The 23,431-nt window shown below is 46.2% G+C and overlaps 3 protein-coding genes across 3 annotated transcripts; all 3 read left to right on the top strand.

Moving 5' to 3' along the window:
- Positions 1–1,315: 1,315 nt before the first annotated feature.
- Positions 1,316–7,208, top strand: LOC120644446 (protein NO VEIN-like). The gene is made up of 3 exons (XM_039921072.1): positions 1,316–1,561; positions 5,194–5,404; positions 6,287–7,208. The coding sequence occupies exons 1-3, from the start codon at positions 1,385–1,387 to the stop codon at positions 6,910–6,912; spliced, it is 1,014 nt and encodes a 337-aa protein (XP_039777006.1). The 5' UTR covers positions 1,316–1,384; the 3' UTR covers positions 6,913–7,208.
- Positions 7,209–18,628: 11,420 nt separating this feature from the next.
- LOC120645639 lies at positions 18,629–20,644 on the top strand. The gene has a single exon (XM_039922410.1). It carries the CDS (start codon positions 18,629–18,631, stop codon positions 20,642–20,644), a length of 2,016 nt encoding a protein of 671 aa, XP_039778344.1.
- A 218-nt stretch (positions 20,645–20,862) lies between these two features.
- Positions 20,863–22,881, top strand: LOC120644445. The gene is made up of 3 exons (XM_039921071.1): positions 20,863–22,334; positions 22,459–22,514; positions 22,618–22,881. Exons 1-2 carry the CDS (start codon positions 20,885–20,887, stop codon positions 22,476–22,478), a joined length of 1,470 nt encoding a protein of 489 aa, XP_039777005.1. The 5' UTR covers positions 20,863–20,884; the 3' UTR covers positions 22,479–22,514; positions 22,618–22,881.
- The last annotated feature ends 550 nt before the right edge of the window (positions 22,882–23,431 follow it).

The following is a 23,431-nucleotide window of genomic DNA, read 5'->3' as shown; positions in this document are numbered from 1 at the left end:
AAAGGAGGTAAGAGCTAAAGCTATACTGAATATTCCTACGGACCTCGGGAACCTGAAGAAAAGCTACTTTAGTCTAAACTCGACTAGCCTATGGACTAAAGCAAGAGAGGAACTTGAGAATGAGCAACTTGAAGTGTGTCTTTATTTGAAGCCCCCCTTATATTTATAGCCTTGGTAAGGCAGTGTCGGCTGGCAAAATAGATGCAAGCAGTCACAACTGCCTTAGAGGAGTGACGAGGAGCTACCACGTGCAAGGAGGAGAGCAGAGGTGCCATGTTCGGTTTGACTGACCTGGCTTGTCCTCCCACCGCCTTCAGCTTTGGCCAGGTGGCTGGCAGGTGGGCCCTCTAGACCGTGGTCGGTCTCCTGGCAGTTTTATGTCAGTTTGCATGCTCTAGTGGACCCTTTGATCCATTTGAAGCTGAGGTGGTGTGAGCTGATTCGTCGGTGTTTTGCTCCAATGAAGAAATCCTCACCTTTGAGCGAGGTGAGGATGGCACCATTCAGATCAAGGTTGTACTCCTTCATTACATCCTTATATCGCACCATGTCGGGGATATCAATGTTGACCCCAAATGGCAGTGTCATCACCGCAAGGTCAATGTTAACGATATATGCATGTTTTGAGATAATTTTTTTTAACTTTTCAATGGTTTTAGAAAAAGTGAGCCTGAAACAAAGCTATTAACGTTTATTGCATCCCATATGGCGTGGGACGATGTGTTCGCCTCAAAGTAAAAATTGTCAAAATAATTAGGGTTTAGAAATATTGAATGTAATTCCAAGAATTTATTCAGTTTTTTTACATTTATTTGATAAATATAGTGAAATTAGTTTTATTTTTGAAAATAGTGCAATTTAGTGCTTCACCGGACATGATGAGTAATTAATGTTGAATTTGTAGAAATAGCTTTGCAACATGATGTCTTAAAGCGCCGTGCGTCCACTCGTAATAATTTTTCCCATACAAGTCAATGCATACGAGAGACTGGTCTAGTCAAGCTCGTAATAATTTTTCCCGTACATGTCAATGCATACGAGAGACTGGTCTAGTGAAGCATACCAGAGTTCGCATTGCGATGGCTCCTCGTATGTATCTTTCGACTGCTTTTGTTTAAAGCGTGCTTTGCTTAGATAGCCGATGTTTCACTGCTTTGGTTGTCCTTTCGACTGGCAGACAAGATAGAATGCCCTGGGTCGGAAAGGGGCCGGACCCTACGATGTGGAGTGAATCACTTTCCTTCGCAGCTAAGAGATGGCCGTATCATTACCGTCGCTATTTAAGAGTGGCCTGGAAACAAAGCGAGAAAAGACCTTTCCTCTCCAAGCACCGGTCACCACCACACCGTCACTTCCCCTTCTCAGCCCAGTGGAAACCGCCGAAATGTCGTCGTCCCCGGCGCCGTCGCCGCGTGAGCACGTGGAGAGGATCCGACGCGACCGCTACTTCATCGGGCGCGGCGAGCAGAACCCGCTGGCGGAGGACATGCACCAGGCCGTCAACTACCTCAGCCAGGAGCTCTACTCCAAGGACGTCCACTCCCTCATGGAGCTCGTGCAGGTCAGAACATCTTGTTTCTTGGCCTCTTGCTGTTCTTGTGTAACTGTTTGAATGAACTCTGTTCATCCATCGCGAAAGGAAAAAAAAATAATTCGATTGTTATGTGTTCATGTTGGTACTAATTTTTCCCTTTTTTCCGCCCAAAGTGCATTGGCGTCATTACATAAAATCTGAGAAGAAAAGTTTTTTGTGTTCATCAATTTTCTCTCTTGTTACAGATTTCCCAAGAAAAGAAAATACTTTTTGGGCGTATATTTTGTGTTCGATTAGTCATCTCTCTCTGGTAGGTTAGCCTCATTTCATGCATACGGTGTTAATGTGAAGTGACTGCTTCCTTGGGGTCTCTGCTTTTCGTAGTCCACTGGGCGTGCGGACGTGCTGTTACCAGTGCTGTGGCTGACCTGTTGGCCCCGCAACTCCAGGGCCCACCTGTCGGTGACCTAGTATTAACAGAGCAAGCCCTGTCCCCTGTTGTAAAGCTTTCTCCTTGGGATGGAACAATGATTTGACTAGCAGCACGAAAAGCATCTTCACTGTTCAGTGCGTGATTTGGAGATATTCCAATTCTCCAGATTTAATCTGTACTCATTAGATGATAACCTATAACACAAGTGCAGTATTTCTGCTGTACTGCAGCTGAGAAATGTCTTCTTAATTGTAGGATTACTTCCATTGTTCAACAAAACCTGAAACTCAAACGGTTTATGTGCATGCTCTTTGTTATTAGATATGTCCTTTTGCAGAAAGAATTGAAGCTGCTTAGCGTTTTGCTCGTATTATAATTTTTTGTAAAATGTAGACTGAAATTCCCTCTCTTGCAGACCTACAAATTCCTTGGCACTGCAACCTAAATTTCTAACTAGTTCCTGATTACATAATCTAGATGCATACATAATTACAGATCATCTTCTTGCATTACTTCTTTTCACTTTTAGCCCATTTCTTTGGAGCATACACATACCGAAAATCAATGAAATCATTCCTAGGATGTGCAAGTTCTGATAGCATCCTTACTAAAAGAATATTTTATAAAGTTTTGGTGGGTGGCTTGTTTGTGTTACTTATTCAAAATGTTCTTCCATGCTCTTCATGCATCATAAATAGGGTTATACTTGCCATTAAGTTATGTCATTATTAATTTAGGAAAACAAAAGTAAAAAGGGTTCAAATTGGTGTAGCCTATGTCTGGTTTTGTAGGTTTGCAAGTACATAAAGACCACGCTCAGTTGGCATCACATGAACATGTACTTGAAGATAATAAAAAATAACACTGGCTAGATTATGCTGTTGAATCTGAACATGAAACAGAACATGGAGCCACATTCCCCCTATTACAGGCGCGAGCACTGGAAGCAACCCATTACGCTTACATATGAAGAGTCAGGAACCAAATGGCAGAAAAGTGTAGTAAAACGAAACATAGTGTCTACATGGATGATGGATCAAATCTGAAGTGTTATTGATTGCTTAGTTAGCTTATGTGTGCCTTTAGGTGATAATAGTGATTATTACTTATTTTGTCATATTCTTTTTGGTCCTTATTATTGTTATCATTTGCGCATGTAACATGCATGGATCTATTGTGTATTTTGCTACAGGAATGCGTATTGTTTGTTCAAATGATGTTCCCTTAAGCAGAGTTCAATTTCAGCTGGATTGCCCTTGTTATTTTTGTTCAGATTTTTTCAATATTATCATTAACTACTGACTTATGATCCCAATTTATTGCTTCACATATTATATTGTCCCTTAATAATATTTCAAATTATATATTCCTGAGGAATGTTGAGTACTCTATCATGCTTGTGATAAGTGAATTGTCAACCGTGCGGTGTGATCGTGCGCTTGGTCTTTGGATTGCAGGTACACGGGCGTCGAGTGTCGACAGGGAGCTGTCGTGGAGGTGCTGTGGCCGATGGACCGTGCGGTGGACGGCGGTGAAGGGCAGCCGGGACCGGAGCTCGGACCGGGCGACAGCTGTGGCGTGCACTCCTGAATCGAGGGCGCAAGCGGCGACGGAAGGCGGGTTTCTTGGTTTGCACCACAAAACCAAGGAGGCGGACGGCGGTCGAAGACGCCAAGTCGTGGAGGCACGGGCGTCGGTCTCGGGACTGACGGAGGCGAAGGGCGTCGACGGCGTCTAGGGCCTCACTGCGGGCGAGGAGGTGACGGGCGTTGGGCGGCGTCTAGGGCCGTCAGAAGGCCGAGGCGGGAACGGCGTCTAGGGCCACGGCGTGGAGGCGGAAATCTTCCAGCGCGTGAGGTTTTGGCGGTTTTCTCAAAACCGGCCACCTACCCGGGTTTCGCAGACCCTCCAAAACCGCGGACCTGATCTTCATCAAGATGGCGGCATTGCGGATAAGACTTCGTTTCGAAGAAAGAACTTCGGTCGTCGGATGAGATCGTGTACAGGGGTGCTGCAGGCCAACCGGTCTGACCGGTCCCTGGCACCGGTCTAACCGGTCTAACCAATCGGTCTGACCGGTCCAGCGTACCGGTCTGACCGGTTCCGTGGGTATAAATACCCCTTCACTTGTGTTAGGTTTAGTGCGGCTTTTGTATTCTGTTCGTGGACTCCTCTATTCTCCAGGCCGCCGCCCCTGCGTCTCCCTCCCTCTGTTCTTCTCTTTAGAGTAGAATTAGTCCATGGATTTGTGAGATTTTGTGTTTGATTTGATAGGGAAAGGAGGCCCTATCCTCCTCATGCCCTCTGGGCTTTTGAATCAATCCAATTCTGTCCCTCTTGTGCTCTTTTGTGATGGATTTTCGTTTTGATTTTGATGCACATGATCGAGACGGTTCTTCGAGCTCTTTGTAGTGATTCCTGTGCTTCTAGCCTCATGCCAAACCCTCTGGAATCACCAATGCTTCAGAATTGAAGTTCTTGAGCTTTTGAGAAAACCCCAATCCTTCTTGATCTCCCCTTGAATTCTCGAGTTTCTTTGATCTTTAGGATGAGATCTCTTGGGGATATGTTCACGGGGTAGGGGCGAAGCTATCCCCCAAGTTTCATCGATTTTCGTGATCGTTTGGTCGAGATTCACCGTTTGAATCAAAATTTTCGGGGTTTTCTGGGTGCCACCGGTCTGACCGGTAGGCATGACCGGTCAGACCGGTCTGCTCGCCTTTGGACAGACACGACCGGTCAGACCGGTCCAGGCAGAGAAGTCTGTTGTTTTCCCGTTTCGCTTCCGATTTGCTTCGTGGTTTCGCTCGCTCGTTCGAGGCCTTTTGTGTTGGTTTAGCTCTTCCATAGCTATTCCAAACTTTGGTCAGAACGCTTGAGGGTTTGGGTGATTTTCGGGATATAGGCCGACGATTCAAATTTTGAAGAAATTTTGATCGGCTCCCATTCACCCCCTCTGGTCGCCGGCTTCGGTCCCTCAATTCCTCTTCTTCAATGACAGTCGAAGCCCCTAGAATAAAAATGCATGTACATGCGTGTTGCCATGGTCTGCTTATTCGCTCTGAAGTTGTGAAGCCAATAAAAAATAATTCTTTTAGTGTGCAATTTTCCATGATCAGTCCACCTGACTTGTTAACGCTTGCAGTTGTTACTGGATATAAATGCTTTCTTAGTGGATGAGTCTTACTATTACTTCTCATATTAATGCTTTCTTTCTAAAAATTAGAACGCTGAAGATAACGAATACCCTTCTGGAGTAGCTCCTTCTTTGGAGTTTCTAATTACTTCGAAGGACATTACCGGATCAGGTGCTTGCTCAACTTTGCTCATCTTCAACAATGAGAAGGGATTCTCGGCAACCAATATAGATTCCATCTGTCGTGTTGGGAAATCAACAAAAAAGGGAAACAGGCATCAGGGTTACATCGGAGAGAAAGGTAAATATTAATAGCTGATTCAATCTTTTGTTATTCTTTTTAGAGGCAAAATTTGTTGGAACTCTTCTGTGCCATTATCAAAAATTATGAGATATTATATAGATGAAATGATATTGCCAAATGGTTGGAAATATGTTATAATTAGATAAATCTTTTCCCTATTTACCAATAAGAAAAAGTAATTACTTTTCCTGGAGGCAAATTTATTTATAACTTTTTTATGCCATTGTTCAATATGATAACAGATAAGTTTCAAACAAAATTTTTATTTCAAATGGCTGGAACTTTTGTTGATTGCTGAATATGACGCTGACCAAGTATGGGTACTACTTAAAAGTTAGTATGTTGGAAGTTTATTCATTTTACTTAAAGATTGTTTGGGTGGCCTGTATCGTGTGGAGGCAAAGAGCTCCTTGTTGGTATAAAATCTGACACAATTGGATCCTGTTGAACTGAAGCAAGTTCTTTTAATAAATATTTCAGTATGGATCATGATGAATACAATAATTCCTAGCAAGTATTTTGTTTTATGGTCCTAGCATGAATATTCTTAACCTATATATTTGGGATAGATTACTGCAGCAAGTTGCTACATAAATGTTCTAAATGAATTTAAGAAATTATTCCTTACCTCTTAAAAGAGTGCATGCTCATATTATGCTTCATGTTTAGATGAACTATTTTAACCCTGCCAGTGAGCTAGCTTAAATGGGAAAGTTATATCCATGCAATCAATACAGATTTATAGATAAATACCCAAACATGTTTGAGCTGTCAAAATCTGTTCAGTATTCTGTCCATATCTGTTGACCCAATGCACCGAATTCGTTGCTAAGAGTTACAGCACACACTGCATCTCTTTCTTTGTGCCTTTTGATTCAGGCATTGGGTTCAAGAGTGTATTCCTGATATCAAGTGAGCCGCATATATTCAGTAACGGCTACCAGATCAAATTCAATGAGAAACCATGTGCTGAATGCAACATTGGATACATTGTCCCTGAATGGGTGGAATCCATGCCAAGCTTTTCAGACATCAAAACCATATATGGATGCTCCAAAATCCTACCTACAACCACCATCATCTTACCGTTAAAGAGTGAGAAAGTTGATGTGGTGAAGAAGCAACTGTCAAGCATGCATCCTGAAATGCTACTCTTCCTGTCAAAGATCAGGAAGCTTTCGGTCCGAGAGGATAACTCTGATCCAAACAGTAGCACTGTTAGTGAGATCTCAATTTCCAGTGAAAGGAATTACCAAGCTAGGAAGAATATGCATGCAGAGTCTTATACACTCCACTTGTCAGCTGAAGAGAGTGGTAAAGAAGAAGAATGTGGTTACTATATGTGGAGGCAGAAATTCCCAGTCAAGCCAGAGAACAGAGTTGACAAACGTGCTGAAATCGATGAATGGGTGATAACCCTGGCCTTCCCACATGGCCACCGTCTGTCCCGTGGGAACCAGCTATCACCTGGAGTCTGTGCTTTTCTCCCTACCGAGGAATGTTGAGTACCATCTCCTGGCTGTGATGAGTGAATTGTCAACCGTGCAGTGTGATCATGTGCTTGGTCTTTGGTTGCAGGTACACGGGCGTCAAGTGTCGACGGAGAGCTACCGTGGAGGTGCTGTGGCCGATGGACCGTGCGGTGGACGACGGTGAAGGGCAGCCGGGACTGGAGCTTAGGCCGGGCGGCGGCTGTCGCGTCCACTCCTAGATCGAGGGCGCAAGCAGCGACGGAAGGCGGGTTTCTTGGTTTGCGCCACAAAACCAAGCTGGCGGACGGCGGTTGAAGATGCCAAGTCGTGGAGGCACGGGCGTCGGTCTCGGGACTGGCGGAGGAACGGGCGTCGACGGCGTCTAGGGCCTCGCTGTGGCGCGAGGAGGTGACGGGCGTCGGGCGGCGTCTAGGGCCGTCAGAAGGCCGAGGCGGGAACGGTGTCTAGGGCCACGGCGTGGAGGCGGGAATCTTCCCGCACGTGGAGTTTTGGCGGTTTTCTCAAAACTGGCAACCTACCCGGGTTTCGCGGACCCTCCAAAACCGCAGACCGGATCTTCATCCACATGACGGCATCGCGGAGAAGACTTCGACTCAAAGAAAGAACCTCGACCGTCGGATGAGTCCTTGTATCTATTTCCGGTTTAGCCCCTATGAGCGTTTAGTTTCTAGTCTGAGTCTGAGGGTATTTTGGACCCCTGCGTGGGCACCATAAATACCCCCCCTCCCTCTCTCTCTCACGTTGCGCCTGGAAAAAGACCACAGCCGCCACCTCCATCTCCTTCCCTGGCGCCACCTCCTCCTCTCTGTTCCTCCCTCTCCTCTCTAGGATTAGGACATTAGGGATGGATTTTTGAAGACTTTGTACTGAGGTTGTGTGGGAAAGGAGGTCCAATCCTCCTTGTGCCCTTTGGGGTTTTGAATTCGTGTCAATCTCGTACGTTTTGTGCTTTGTTTTGGATGAATTCGATTTTCCTTTGTCGATTCTTGAGCACGAGATGATTGGATTGTTCTTAATGACTTCGTGACTCTTTGAAGTGATTCAAATCCTTCTAGCCTAGTGCTAAACTCCCCGGAATCACGAGTCTCCTAGAATCGAAGTTTTTGCGTTCTTGAGAAAATCCCGTTCTTGCTCGGGAATTCCTCGATTCCTCCCAATCCATGGAGTAATCCGTTGATTCCTTCCGTGGATGTGGTCACAAGTCCTTTGTGATCATGCCTACAAAATTTGGTGAGATTTGGACTTGATTTGGGCACTCAATCATCACGTTTTCTGAAGAACGCGGGCTGAAAAAATCGTTTCTAGACTCGAACAGAGGTTTTACCTATCACCGATTAAACTGACGCTTGTGTTGTGGTGCGTCAGTTCAACCGGTGAGTATGTTCTTCGTGGGTTAGGGTTTTTGGCCTTGCTGCTTAGTTGCACCGGTGCATCAGTTTCATATGCATTGGTTCAACCGGTGAAGCCTCTCAGTTTACTGTTTTGCCCGTTCAACCGGCGTATACAAATTTCTTAACGTCGGTTCAACCGGTGCTCAGCACATTTTGTTTTGGAGCCTCTCTGGACAATTGCACCGGTGCTTTGGTTTTGCATGCGTCTGTTTAACCGGGGCTTGTTAAGCATGTTTTGAGGCATCTCTGGACAACGGCACCGACGATTTGAGTTGATTTTGTCGGATCATCCGGTGCAGGGTCGTCGGTTGAACCAACGCTGTTCAAATCAGTGTGTCGTATCAATCGGTGAGTTATATCGTGTTGTTTCTTGTGCTGCTTTTCGTGGTTGCTTCCGCGGTCATTTTCTTTTGGTCCTAGGGCCTTCTTGTGTTGGTGTAGCTTCTCTATAGCTACTCCACGCTGTGCCTAGGACACTAGGGTTGGGTGTGCACTTTGGGACAAAACCAAAATTTCAGATTGCGATAATTTTTGAATCGGTTCTCATTCACCCCCCCTCTGGTCGCCCTTTCGGTCCCTCAATTGGTATCAGAGCAAGGTTGAGGTTTTCAGTACCTTAACTGGTTCGAAAACCACTTGGCAACCATGGCGAGTCTTGGTAAAATCCCTGTGTTTACCGGCGAGGACTATGCTTATTGGAAGGTCCGCATGCGAGCTTTCTTGCAAAGCATGGGAGCCGAGGTTTGGGATATCACCAAGAACCAGGCTTACGAGGTGGTTGTCGTTCGGACCACTCCTCTTCAGGTATCCGAGCACGAGGTCAATGCCAAGGCTGTCAATGCCTTGTTCGCTGGCGTTTCTCGTGCGGAGTTCTCACGCGTCCAGGATTTTTAGAAAGCCCACAAGGTTTGGACGTGCCTTGAGAACTACCACGAGGGCACACCTCAGGTCAAGGTTAGGCTGTTCGAGACTCACCGGCATGAATATGAGAACTTCACACAGGGGCCGGGTGAGAGCTTTGGCGACATGTTCAGTCGGTTTCAATCGATTGTGAACAAAGTCAGTGCGAACAGATCTGCTGATGCCCTTGACTACACAGAGCATGAGAAGGCTCTCAAGTTGCTCTACGCACTTGAAAGCTCTATGTGGGATCTCAAGGTAAACACGATCATCGAGTCTGCAGGCTATGAGACTCTGACCGTGAATGAGCTATTCAGCAAGCTCAAGGCCACTGAAGTGGATAATCAGACACGAGCCAAGCTCAATGGTACCCCTCCTTCCAAGAGCATCGCTCTTGTGACTGGACCAGGTGGATCGAGCTCTAACGCTAACTTTGCTCTTGGCTTTTTTCTTGCCTCGTTGCCTTTTGTGACAGATGAGCAGTTAGAGACGCTGGACGACGACAACTTGTGCCTCCTCATCAGCAAGTTCCAGCGTGTCTACCACAACCGGCAGAGGCGGAAGAACCCTGGGTACTACCACTGCGGCGATCCGAACCACTTCATCGCCGATTGCCCCAAGAAGTCCGGCGGTGGCCAGAACAACAACCCCGACTACTACCGCCACCGCGACCACAACGAGGGAGGCTCCAACAAGGAGCGTCGGCGCCACAAGCACCGCAGTCGTGACCGGGGCGGACGGTTCGACAAGGAGTCGCTCAAGAAATGCTTCCAGTACATGGCCAAGAAGCGTGAGAAAGCTTTCTTGGCACAGCTCAGCGACCTCGACAATAGCTCCGACACCGACGGCTCTTCTTCACTGACCTCCGACGACGATGACAAGAAGAAGAAGAAGCGGGACAAGGATGCCACCGGCTTCATCGGCCTTTGCTTGGCGGCCGGTCGGCGCAAGGGTTTCTGCACCATGGCGGGAGAGGCCAATGGTGCCCGTGCGTCTCCAGGTGGGCATGCTACACCGACGCACGACGACTCTTCTCCTGGATCCGAGAGTGATTCAGAGGTAAACTCCACTATCGACCTGTTTGATACGGAGGTTAGGGAGTTGTACGCTACTCTTGACAATCAGAAGAGGCTGCTTAAGGAAGCAGCTAGAGAGCGTAGGAAGCTTAGGGCTGAGCTGGCTTGAGCTAGAGAGAAATCTGGTGAGGATGAGTGCACTGGCTGCATATCTCACATGAATGATCTTGTTGCTCTCCGTGCCAAGCATGATGAGAACGTTGCGAACTTAGATGTTGCTAAGACTTCGCTTGCTGACGTGTCTCATGAGCTAGCCAAGGCCAAGCATGAGCTTGAACTTGTCAAGGACGCTCCCATTTTTATTGATGTACTTGAATATGATGAATGTCCTATCTTTAAGTCTGATCTAGCTTCTTTGCAGTCTAAGTTTGCTACTGTTGTGTGTGAACTAGAGGAGCTTAGATCTAGGCCTGCTCTGCTTGGTGCTTGTAAGCTTTGTCCCATGCTTAGGTCGGAGCTAGATGAGAAGAACGCCTTGATTAAGTCTTTTGGGAACACTAAGGTCGTGGAGTCTAGCCCACCTATTGATTGTCATGTTTTCCTTGATCTGATTTCTGATTTGGATAATCTTACGGTAGAGAAAGTCAACTTGGAGAATGAGAACACATATCTTAGGGCGATTCTTAGTTGGGTTTCTACTAGTGAGCCGCAGTTGGGCATGATGATCAAGCAGTTTAAGCGTGGTGATGGGTTTGGGGTCGGGTACACCTACACGAAGTCAGACTATGACAAGTTGTACGGTAAGATAGGCAAGGCTGCTGGGATTTCTAGTGCTCTAAACACGGCTATTACGAGCACGCAGCCTTCGCTTGTTTACCCCATGGATGGTGTGTTGAAGGAACCACAAAAGGCACCTCCACAGAAGCAGGTTTGGGTTCCAAAGCCCAATGAGCTGTGGAATCCCTTCGATATGCTCACTGCTGCCACAGCCCAGGTTGCCCAGAAGAAGAAGGGGGCTGCTCCTCCCCGTCCAAAGGCGGGGCCTCCACTTCCTAAGAGAAAGGTGAGGTAGCACTGTGACAGATACGGTCACCTGGAGGAGTTTTGCTTCAGGAGAAAGCGGGCTGTGAGGCATGAGCAGGAGAGACGCAACTTGGACATGTACTCTGCCCGGGTGCATGGTCCTCCTCAGCGTGGTGGTAGGCAAGATGCTAGGGCGCACCGTGTAGGTGGAGGACAGGGAGACGGTGGTGGTTACCGTGCTCCAGCGGGTGGTCGCTTTGCCGGTCGTGCTCCTGGCCGTCCTCAGTACGGCTATGGACCACGGGACCGAGGCTTTGGAGGAGGGTACGATGCACCACACTTTCCTCACGGTGGTGGTCGCCAGCCTCGCAGTAGACGGGACAGGGGATACGCTTTACCTGATTTTGCTAACCCTTCTGTAGAGCAAATGGCTCGACACTGGTTTGCTTCTCACTTTGCTAACCCCAGTGTTGAGACATTTGCTCACTCTTTGTCTCACTACTGATGTGCAGGTTGGAGGCTTGGAAAACAGGTGGATCATGGACTCCGGTTGTTTGCGCCACATGACCGGGAATGACAAATGGTTCTCCAGCCTCACCCCAACGCGCCACAAAGAATACATCATATTTGGGGATAATGGTAAGGGCAAGGTACGTGGTGTTGGCGCTGTTAGAGTTTCTGATAGCTTCACCCTGAGAGAGGTTGCTCTGGTTTCGAATCCTGGCTTTAATTTACTCTCTGTTTCGCAACTTCTTAATGAGGGGTTTGAAATTCGCTTCAAGGAGGGTTTTTCTTGTGTTTTGGATTCCAGAGGAGACCTGGTTTGCCAGATCGTTCCTCGTGACCGAGTTTTCTTGGTCGATTTCTCTGGAACTCCTTTTGGTCCTTCTCGCTGCTTGTTGGCTGGTTCTTCTTCTGATCTGTGGAAGTGGCATAGGAGACTTGGACATTTGAGCTTTGACTTGTTGTCGAGACTCAGCTCACTTGGCCTGATCCGAGGATTGCCCAAATTGAAGTTTGAGAAGGATCTTGTTTGCCATCCGTGTCGCCATGGGAAGATGGTTGCCACCTCCCATCCGCCTGTTAATCAGGTGATGACCACTCACCCTGGAGTGTTGTTACATATGGACACTGTTGGTCCTTCTCGGGTGATGTCTGTTGGTGGGAAGTGGTACGTTCTTGTGATCGTGGATGACTTTTCTCGCTATTCTTGGGTCTTTTTCATGATGACCAAGGATGAGACTTTCGAGTTTGTTCGAGACTTGATCTTGAGGTTGAAGAATGAGTTACCCCAGGCCATGAGAGCGATCCGCAGTGACAATGGCACAGAATTCAAAAATGCTCGTTTTGACACCTTTTGCAGTGATCAAGGTCTTGAACACCTGTATTCTTCCCCCTACACTCCACAGCAGAATGGGGTTGTAGAACGGAAGAATCGTACATTGGTTGAGATGGCGAGGACGATGCTTGATGAGCATAGGACTCCTCGAAAGCACTGGGCTAAGGCGGTTAACACCGCTTGTTATGTGTCCAATCGTATTTTCTTGCGTGCTTTCATGCACAAGACTTCTTATGAATTACAATTTGGACGCCAGCCCCGTGTTGACCATCTCAGAGTTTTCGGTTGCCAGTGCTTTGTGCTAAAGAAAGGAAATCTTGATAAGTTTGAGTCTAGCTCGTTTGACGGCATTTTTATCGGTTATGCTTCTCACTCTAGGGCTTACTGTGTGCTGATTATTGATACTAACATCGTCAGAGAGATATGTGAAGTCACCTTCGACAAGACTGCAGCATGCAATTCTTCTGTCTTTGAGGTTGCAGGAGATGATGAGCTCGGCACTCCCATCTTTGAAGATGAGGAGGAAGAAGCTGCGGAGGGTGATGTTGAGGCTACCACGCGTGCTGTGGACCTGGCCGCCTCCGCCACGAGCTCGGATGATGACGACGGCCCCGACCCGACTACATCTACTTCTCGGGGGCCGATCGAGCAGGTGACTCGGCCTGCACCAGCTGCACCAGAGGAGACACCAGGTTTGGTTGAGGAGGCGACTTCGACACGGGAAGCACCGCGACACATCCAGCGTCGTCATCCACCTCAACAGATGCTAGGTGATCTCAACGAGCGAGTCACAAGGTCCAAGATAACAAGTATTGCTGGCTTTGCTCATTCAGCGTTTGTTGCCTCTTTTGAGCCCAAAGATATTGGGCACGCTCTTTTTGATTCTAATTGGGTCAATGTCATGCATGAGGAACTCGAAAATTTTGAAAGAAACCAAGTTTGGGTTTTAGTCGAGCCTCCACCTGCTTGTAATCCCATCGGAACGAAGTGGGTTTTCAAAAACAAGCAGGGGGAGGATGGGTTGGTTGTTCGAAACAAGGCTCGTCTTGTTGCCCAGGGGTTTTGCCAAAAAAAAGGAATTGATTTTGAGGAAACTTTTGCCCCAGTTGCTCGTTTGGAAGCGATTCGAATTTTTCTTGCATTTGCTGCTTCTAAGGGTTTTAAAGTTTTCCAAATGGACGTTAAATCTATCTTCTTAAATGGTTTTATCAAAGAAGAGGTTTATGTGAAACAAACCTCTAATTTCAAAAATCCCAAGTTTCCAAACCGTGTTTATAAACTTCAGAAAGCACTTTATGGTTTGAAACAGGCACCTAGAGCTTGGTATGATAGACTGAAAATATTTTTGCTGGCTCAAGGTTTTAAAATGGGATGTGTGGATAAAACTTTGTTCCTCATGCGGTCTGGCACTGATTTTCTATTAGTTCAGATATACGTGGATGATATTATCTTTGGTGGCTCTTCTCACACTCTTGTCTCCAAGTTTTCTGAGCAGATGTCCAGGGAGTTCGAGATGAGTATGATGGGTGAGCTGCATTTCTTCCTCGGGCTGCAGATCAAGCAAACTTCCCAGGGCACGTTTGTCCATCAAGCCAAGTACACAAGGGACTTTCTGCGGAAGTTCGACATGAGTGACTTGTCTCCTCAACCGACTCCGATCAGCACATCGACGGCGCTTGATGAGGACTTGGACGGCGAGGCGGTGGACCAGAAGGAGTACAGGAGCATGATCGGCTCCCTCCTGTACCTGACGGCGACGCGGCCGGACATTCAGTTCGGCGTCGGCCTCTGTGCGCGGTATCAGGTTTCGCCGCGCACCTCACATAGGCAGGTGGTGAAACGCATATTCAGGTATCTGAAATTCACCCCTAAGTTTGGTCTTTGGTACTCTGCGGATTCTTCTCTGGTTTTGGTTGGCTTTTCTGATGCCGATTTCGGTGGGTGTCGGTTGGATCACAAGTTGACATCCGACACTTGTCAATTTCTCGGGACATCTTTGGTGTCTTGGTCCTCCCGCAAGCAGGCTAGCGTAGCGCTTTCTTCCACAGAAGCTGAGTATGTTGCCGCTGCTAGCTGTTTCTCCCAAATCCTTTGAATGAAACAAACCTTGCAGAATTATGGATTGAGTTTTGGTAGGGTTCCCATCTTTGTAGACAACATGTCCACCATTAGCATTGCAAAGAACCCTGTCCTACACTCCAGAACCAAACACATAAATTTTTGGTTCCATTTCCTGCGAGATAACCATGAGAGAGGCCACATAGACTTGATCCATGTCCCTTCAGAGAGGCAAACTGCAGATATCCTCACCAAACCACTTGAGCAAGGACACCTTTGCTCGCTTGCGAGGGGAGCTTGGGGTTTGTTACCCTTTTTGATAGCTGACTTTTCTTTGGTTAGCTTTGTAGGTTTTGTTTGCTCTTCTCTTCGTTTTCTAGGTGTGGTAGTTGGTTTGTGTATATACATTGTACATTTCTGCATTTTGCATTGCCTCACTTGCACTAGCATTCTTGTATACATTGCTATGATCTCCTAGTGCTTGCTAATGTGAGCTTATAAATGCGATCATGAATAGCTTGCTCCACTGTGTATATGACATCATCTGAGTTAAGCTATTTTGTTTTGAAAATTTGAAAACATGGTTACCCTGTCTTGGCTACTAGCATGTTAGGGCGTGTTGATATGCTTTGCTATCTTACTCATGCTAGTGTCGCCTTTCGTTCAGTAATTCTTCTAGACATGCTCTAAAATTGCTTAAATCATGCTTGCCATGGAATGAAAAGATTCAGGTGGGATTGCTTGTCGCACTGATCGAGCTTTCAGGACGGCTCACTTTGCACTTGTGAGAACCCAGGCAAGGCTGTGCATGACTGAAATGAGTGTCTTAAGCTTCTGATTGCCCTTGGTATAGGCTTGGCCTCGTTGCTAAGTAAAGCATGACAAGCTTTCAACCCCTGGCATTAAAAATTGCTTGATTTGATTTGATTGCAAAATGAATGTTTACAACATGTTTTGGCTGAAATTGGATCACATGTATGAGTTTGTTAGCACTGATTTCCATTCCCTACTTGTTAGTGCTAGATCATGGGTGATGCTTTTATTTCCTCTAAACTGAACTTGCCTAGCTCTAGACTGATTTGATATACCATGTTGAGCTACATGCAGGTCTTGTTTATGGATGCACACGTGCTTGTGACTAGATGTTGCTCATATCCTTGTATCCCTGAACGCTTTCACTTACACCTCCTTCATTGCATTCATTGCATAGCATATGATCAGGGGGAGCTTTCGTTCTATTTAGCCTTGATGTGTGCATGTGCCAACAAGGGGGAGAAGTTTAGTGATCGAACAAGGGGAGAATTGTTTGATTTTTGAGAGTTCCAAAAACTTGTTGTGCACAGGTTTTTGAGAGTGCATACATGTGGTAAGAGTTGCACGTGTGAGGGAGAAATGCATTTTAGGGGAGTTTTCTACTTTGTTTGGTACTTTGTTTGGCTCCTGATTTACCCATTTCCTCGTCACTTCTGCATGACTATGTCGAGCCCTGCCTCTGTCTTTGAGGAGTCATGTTTGTGTTTGATCGATTGCGTCGAGCCGTTGCCCTTGTCTTAGGGAATCGATATTTGCTTGGTCAAGTGACTTGTTCTTGCTTCTTTCGAGCTTTTGTCACTTGTTCAAGTTCTCTCTTGCTTCTTTGTTCTTCTCTGTTTTTGCTTCTCTCTTAGTTCGTTTTGGTTCGATTGTGATGTGTTGACAATGCACTCATCAAGGGGGAGATTGAGGAATGTTGAGTACCTTCTCCTGGCTATGATGACTGAATTATCAACCGTGCGGTGTGATCATGTGCTTGGTCTTTGGTTGCAGGTACACGGGCGTCAAGTGTCGACGGAGAGCTACCGTGGAGGTGCTGTGGCCGATGGACCGTGCGGTGGACGACGGTGGAGGGCAGCCGGCACCGGAGCTCAGGCCGGGCGGCAGCTGTGGCGTCCACTCCTGGATCGAGGGCGCAAGTAGCGTCGGAAGGCGGGTTTCTTGGTTTGCGCCACAAAACCAAGCTGGCGGACGGCTGTTGAAGACGCCAAGTCGTGGAGGCACGGGCGTCGGTCTCGGGACTGGCGGAGGAACAGGCGTCGACGGCGTCTAGGGCCTCGCTGTGGGCGAGGAGGTGACGGGCGTCGGGCGGCGTCTAGGGCCGTCAGAAGGCCGAGGCGGGAACGGCGTCTAAGGCCACGGGGTGGAGGCAGTAATCTTCCCGCGCGTGGAGTTTTGGCGGTTTTCTCAAAACTGGCAACCTACCTGGGTTTCGCGGACCCTCCAAAACCGCGGACCGGATCTTCATCTACATGACGGCATCGCGGAGAAGACTTTGACTCGAGGAAAGAACTTCGACCATCGGATGGGTCCTTGTATCTATTTCCGGTTTAGCCCCTATGGGCGTTTAGTTTCTAGTCTGAGTCTGAGGGTATTTTGGACCCCTGCGTGGGCACCATAAATACCCCCCTCCCTCTCTCTCTCACGTTGCGCCTGGAAAAAGACCACAGCCGCCACCTCCATCTCCTTCCCCGGCGCCACCTCCTCCTCCTCTCTGTTCCTCCCTCTCCTCTCTAGGATTAGGACTTTAGGGATGGATTTTTGAAGACTTTGTACTGAGATTGTGTGGGAAAGGAGGCCCAATTCTCCTTGTGCCCTTTGGGGTTTTGAATTCGTGTCAATCTCGTATGTTTTGTGCTTTGTTTTTGATGAATTCGATTTTCCTTTGTCGATTCTTGAGCACGAGATGATTGGATTGTTCTTAATGACTTCGTGACTCTTTGAAGTGATTCAAATCCTTCTAGCCTAGTTCTAAACCCCCCGGAATCACAAGTCTCCTAGAATCGAAGTTTTTGCGTTCTTGAGAAAACCCCGTTCTTGCTCGGGAATTCGTTGATTCCTCCCAATCCATGGAGTGATTCGTTGATTCCTTCCGTGGATGTGGTCACAAGTCCTTTGTGATCATGCCTACAAAATTTGGTGAGATTTGGACGTGATTTGGGCACTCAATCATCAAGTTTTCCGAAGAACGCGGGCTGGAAAATTCGTTTCTAGACTCGAACAGAGGTTTTACCTATCACCAGTTAAACCGACGCTTGTGTTGTGGTGCGTCGGTTCATTCGGTGAAGCCTCTCAGTTTACTGTTTTGCCCGTTCAACCGGCATATACAAATTTCTTAACGTTGGTTCAACCGGTGCTCAGCACATTTTGTTTTGGAGCCTCTCTGGACAACTGCACCGGTGCTTTGGTTTTGCATGCGTCGGTTTAACCGGTGCTTGTTAAGCACGTTTTGAGGCGTCTCTGGACAACTGCACCGACGATTTGAGTTGATTTTGTCAGATCATCCGGTGCAGGGTCGTCGGTTGAACCGACGCTGTTCAAATCAGTGCGTCGGATCAATCGGTGAGTTATACCATGCTATTTCTTGTGCTGCTTTTCGTGGTTGCTACCGCGGTCGTTTTCTTTTGGTCCTAGGGCCTTCTTGTGTTGGTGTAGCTTCTCTATAGCTACCCCATGCTGTGCCTAGGACTCTAGGGTTGGGTGTGCACTTTGGGACAAAGCCGAAATTTCAGATTGCGATAATTTTTGAATTGGCTCCCATTCACCCCCCTCTGGTCGCCCTTTCGGTCCCTCACCTACTGAGATGGTAACAAACTTCCCCTTCATCATCCAGGCAGACTTCCTCCTTGCCTCATCAAGGGAGGCAATACTGTTCGACAGTCCATGGAACAAGGGAATCCTAGAGTGTGTCCCATGTGCTTTCATGAATGCTTTTGCAACACTTGTGAAGTCAAGAGCTGACGCACCAGCTATGTCTCTGCCATCTATGTTCAACTTGCTACCTGTCAATTCTGCATAGATCCCACTACTTGAGCCTGTTAGGACTGGCATCAAGAATAAGGTTCTTGCTGAGGATATAGTTCCTTGTGAGTCTTATGCTTCACAAAAGATATTCTGCAAGCCGAGTGAAGTTGCACGGCTGAAGCCAGCCTTTTTGGACAATCCTTGGCAAAGCACGGGAATGTGGAATGGACTTGAAGAATCTGTCTACTCATGGAACCTACATTCTTAGTTCTCATTTTGACGAGAGTACATACAACAGTGTGCTTGAATTTATGGGTGTCAAAAGTGTGAGCATTGAATGGTATGCAAAATGCATTGAAGGTTCTAATCTTGTCAAGGAGGCACATGAACAGCTTTACCTGGAAATTATATATTTTGTTGCCAATAATTGGCAAAACTGTTTCTTAGGTACAAACATGATGTCAATTCCCCTACTGAGATATGTTGATAGAAATGGTGTTCTCTTGTTTTGGAGCATAAATAGAGCTAGTCAGTGGGATGATAGGTTGTGCATTGCATCTGACAGGACGTACAGATCATGGTTAATCAGCTGGAACAAGGAGTTTCCATCTGCTAATCGGTTCTTTCTCCATCCCAGCACACAGATTGCTCTTGAAGCTTTCTCACAGAAGACGATAGTGGAAAACTGGCTTCAGAACCATGCAAAAGTGGAGGTTGTCTCTGTCTACAGTTATGGGTTGACTGTTGTTGGTTCTTTGGGTAATGATTGGAGACCTCTTATTGCTTTCGCACACTTTCTGTACCCCTCACTAAAGATGGAACACATAGAGAGCTACAACTTATCAGAGCTATGCCATGTCATGCCGGTAATTGACAGCTATGGCAGTGTTGTGAAGAAGAGAAATAGCATTATTGTTCCCGCCAAGGGTAGCAAATGGGTTGGTTTGCTGGGTACAAACCCATGGAGGAATGATGGCTATATTGAATTGTCAGCAAATTACAAGTCAGCAGGCCATTTTGCTGGGAACAACACATCTGAGGATCAGCCATTGGAATTCCTCAAGACACATCTGCATGCCTCAGATGTCCCATTCATAAACCCGCCAAATGCCAGCTTCCCTACTGTATCATCGCCTCTCACAGTGGATAATGCATTCTTGCTACTGGAATGGATACGGAATATCGATTCAAATGGTGTAAGATTACCAGATCAGTTCCTGGCTTGTGTAAAAGAAGGAAGTTGGCTAAAAACGTCAGTAGGGTACAAGCCACCAAATGAATCATTTCTGTCTAGTGCTAACTGGGGAAGCCTTTTGCAAAGTGTGTCTTCCTTTGTTGATATACCAATGATTGACCAACAATTCTATCGAAACAAGCTGCATATGTACAAACAGGAACTCAAGGCTATTGGGGTGAGATTTGAATTTCAGGAGGCATCAGCTTACATTGGAAGCCGCCTCATGTCTATGGCTGCAATCAATGAATTGACCAAAGAGAATGTGTACTCGCTGCTTCGGCTCATTCGGTTTTTACGAGAGAAGGTTCTATCTCCAAGTGAACTGATCGACAGTGTTAAAGGTGGATGTTGGATGAAGAGCACTCTTGGCTACAGGCGTCCTTCTGATTGTATCATCCGTGACTCAGATTGGAATGTGGCATCATGTATTAGTAACCAACCATTCCTTGATGTCCAGTTCTATGGCGAGGCAATTCATGACTACAAACCAGAGCTGGTGTTGCTTGGTGTTATTGTTGGGTTCAAACAAAATTACCAGCTTGTTATTGACAACTTCAAGTTCAATTCTGCTGCTATTACCCCTGAGGCTACTGTATTAATCCTCAAATGCATCCGCTATGTGGGTTCATGTGAAGATTTTATAAGGAAGCTCAAAGATTTGAAATGGGTGAGGACTAATGTGGGATTTCGTGCTCCTAATGCGTGTTTTCTTGTGGATCCTGAATGGGAGTGCCTTGTGAAGATTTTTGAAGGAGTTCCCATAATTGATTTAGGATTTTATGGGAGTGTCATCAGTTCATACCAAGACGAGTTGAAGAAAACTGGTTTGATAACACGATTTGAGGAGGCATCAAAGGCTATAGCTCAGGTTTACAAGCAAATGGTATCCATGTCATCACTTACAAAGCCTAATGTCCTTGCTGTACTAAAATCTTATGGGCAGCTGAGAACACACAGCCCACTTCCTGTTGAGCTTTTCAACTGCATGCGCAGCGAGAAGTGACTACACACATCACTAGGGTTCAAATCTCCCTCAGATGCAATCGTATTTGATCATGCATGGCAATATTTATCTCCTGTGGCAATATTACCATTCATTGATGATGGTGACTCTTCTCATGGTTTAGGAAAGGATATATACGGTTATAAAGATGAGCTTAGGGAGTTGGGTGTTACTGTTGAAGTGAAATGTGGTGCTAGATTTGTCATTGGTGGCCTCAGCATTCGTGATGATCCTTCCATCATGTCCAAAGATACCATCTTGTCATTGCTTGAGTGCATCAAGAACTACTTTGCCTCTACAACTGGACCTCCTAAGGGCTTTCAGGACAAGATTTGCAAGGAGTGGTTGAAGACATCCATGGGCTACAAATGTCCTGATGAATGTATCCTATTTGATGCGAAACAGTCTTCTCTGTGCATGGAAGATGGCCCTTTCATCGACGAAGCATTCTATGGTTCAGAGATAGCCTCATTCAAAGATGCCCTTGCGAAAATTGGAGTGATCATTGATGTTAATTGTGGACAAGATCTTATTGCTCGTCATCTCAGAAGCCACAAGGATAGAACTACTATTTCCCGGATCTACATGTACTTGATGAAGCATAATTGGAAGCCTGACAACAACACCAGCGATTGGATTTGGATACCAAAGGAAACAGAGGGCGGAGAATGGGTGAGCTCAAGAAGCTGTGTTCTTTATGATAAGAACAATCTTTTTAGCCTGCAGCTACATATTCTGGACAAATATTATGACAGGGAGTTGCTTGACTTCTTTTCAATCACTTTCGATGTGAGGCATGGACCTTGTTCTCAAGACTATTGCAAATTATGGGCCACATGGGAGAACTCAGTTCACATGCTCACTATGTCTGATTGCTTTGCTTTCTGGAAGTTTATTGCAATTAACTGGACGAAAAAAACAGAGGAACTTCTTTCTGGTTGTGTCAAGGTTCCAGTATGTACCAATGGCAAGATCATTTTACAAAACAAGGAGAATGTGTTCGTTCCTGATGATCTATTGCTTGCAGATTTGTTCAACAAGCTTCATCATCAATCGCTTTTCATCTGGTATCCTTCTTCCACCCCACCATCCATGTCTCAAGCAAGACTTAACAGAATCTATAGTAGCATTGGTGTTCAGAGAATATCCAAAGCAATCACGAAGAATGATTCTTTGACCTTAGAGAATGGCCGTTTCAGAACAGTTGATTCGAGCAAGGTGATTAAGGTTGGCTTGCTACAGATAATTATCGCATACCTTGCTGATCCTGCTCTCGACATTCCTGCTGAAGAGAGGCAGGGGATGGTTTCTTGCCTTCTGAATGTGACTGTCCAAGAGACTGATGAACCTATCACGGTGGGCTATAGTGTATGCTTGTCATCTGGAGAGGTTGTGGAGGTGAAGGCCTGCCGAATGATTCGGTGGGAAAGGGAGAATTCTAAGCTGTATATGCAGAGCAGCGATGGTGAATCCAGCTATGAAGAGAAGATTAAGTTTGCAACCTACTTTGCAGATGAGATATCTAAAGGAGTGCTCTTTGAAATGGCAGATCAGATCCCTTCGCTTGCTGAACTCATAAAATTTGGAAGCTTACTGGACTTCCAGGATGGTGCTGTTGGGTTCTTGCTGAAGTCCAAGAATCTGCAGCTGTTCCCTGCAGATGAGGATTTTCTGAAGTCTTCAATGCTAGGTATGTGCCCTGAAAACTAAATTCTCTCAATTTGCTTTTAAACTTGACCAGAATGTCATAATCATATAACCTACTGAAGTACTGACCACTGTCCCCAACTCCAATTTCTTATCTCTATCCACAGGTGGTAGCAAGAACCAGTAGAGTTCTGTGGAATGTGTTCTTTTGGACATGGTCGTGGTCAGTAAATTGTTCAATTACGCCCCTCCTATTAACATTTATCGTTTGTGTTAATCAGCTATGCTCACACTGTGACATGGTCTAATGCAAGTTCTCTTGGCAGGTTCCTGATGGTTTAAAAAATATCTGGTGTTGCATCGGGAGGCTCATGAATGTGACTGCCTGGCTGTCTTCTGTTAGACTTAATATATTAGTATTATTGCTAAACAGTTATCGCTAGTTTAATCGTGGATTTCGACCCTCTTGGAACAAAACTTGTCAGTTGTTTCACTGCATATGCTTATGTATGTGTGATATGACACTTCCTTGAGTGTGGTGCTACTAAAGTACTAATATTATCGTCAGTGCCTTGTGTGTGCTTTGTTGATTTCTGATCCCGTTCTGTGAGTTGCGTTTGTATGAGATGAATGGTGAATGATTTGTTTAGCTTTTGAGGAAATTTGTTGCGGTGGCCAGTTAATTGCATGGGCTTACTTAGCTTGTATAGGTGGCCAAATAAGAATGCTTCAGTCCTTCGTTCTGATAGGCATATACGTCAGAACTCAGATGCAGTCTTGCTGACTAAATTGGGTCACATTTTCGTATCCACCATAGTATCATGCAAATAAGTCGTCCCAGCGCCCGAACTCTTTGCTTAGCTTTCAAAATGCAGTACTCGATCTTGCTTTCATGCTAGTGAGTAGTGACAGGCTGATCAGACGTAGTGGAAGACCGACCTAGCTATAGGCTGTGTCTTGCTGTTTTTTGAACGAACACTCCACGAGTGCATTTCTATTGATATAGCGGGAAAAAAAATACAAGGTTATAGGTCATAACCAGGAAAAAAGAGAAAAAGTCACAAGAACAAAATAGGCGGGTTGGATTGGGACATCACCACGTGCCGAACACAACTTAACTCAAACAAACTCTGGCTGATC

Source organism: Panicum virgatum, chromosome 8K (genome assembly GCF_016808335.1).
Source record: "Panicum virgatum strain AP13 chromosome 8K, P.virgatum_v5, whole genome shotgun sequence".
Lineage (NCBI taxonomy): Eukaryota > Viridiplantae > Streptophyta > Magnoliopsida > Poales > Poaceae > Panicum > Panicum virgatum.
This window is presented reverse-complemented; position numbering and strand designations above follow the sequence as displayed.

Coding starts and splice junctions, on each gene's coding strand:
- LOC120645639 (XM_039922410.1), top strand. CDS start 18,629: ATGGACTTGAAGAATCTGTCTACTCATGGAACCTACATTCTTAGTTCT.
- LOC120644445 (XM_039921071.1), top strand. CDS start 20,885: ATGTCCAAAGATACCATCTTGTCATTGCTTGAGTGCATCAAGAACTAC. Junction 22,335..22,458: donor TCTGAAGTCTTCAATGCTAG/GTATGTGCCCTG, acceptor CTCTATCCACAG/GTGGTAGCAAGAACCAGTAG.
- LOC120644446 (XM_039921072.1), top strand. CDS start 1,385: ATGTCGTCGTCCCCGGCGCCGTCGCCGCGTGAGCACGTGGAGAGGATC. Junction 1,562..5,193: donor CCCTCATGGAGCTCGTGCAG/GTCAGAACATCT, acceptor TCTAAAAATTAG/AACGCTGAAGATAACGAATA. Junction 5,405..6,286: donor GGGTTACATCGGAGAGAAAG/GTAAATATTAAT, acceptor CTTTTGATTCAG/GCATTGGGTTCAAGAGTGTA.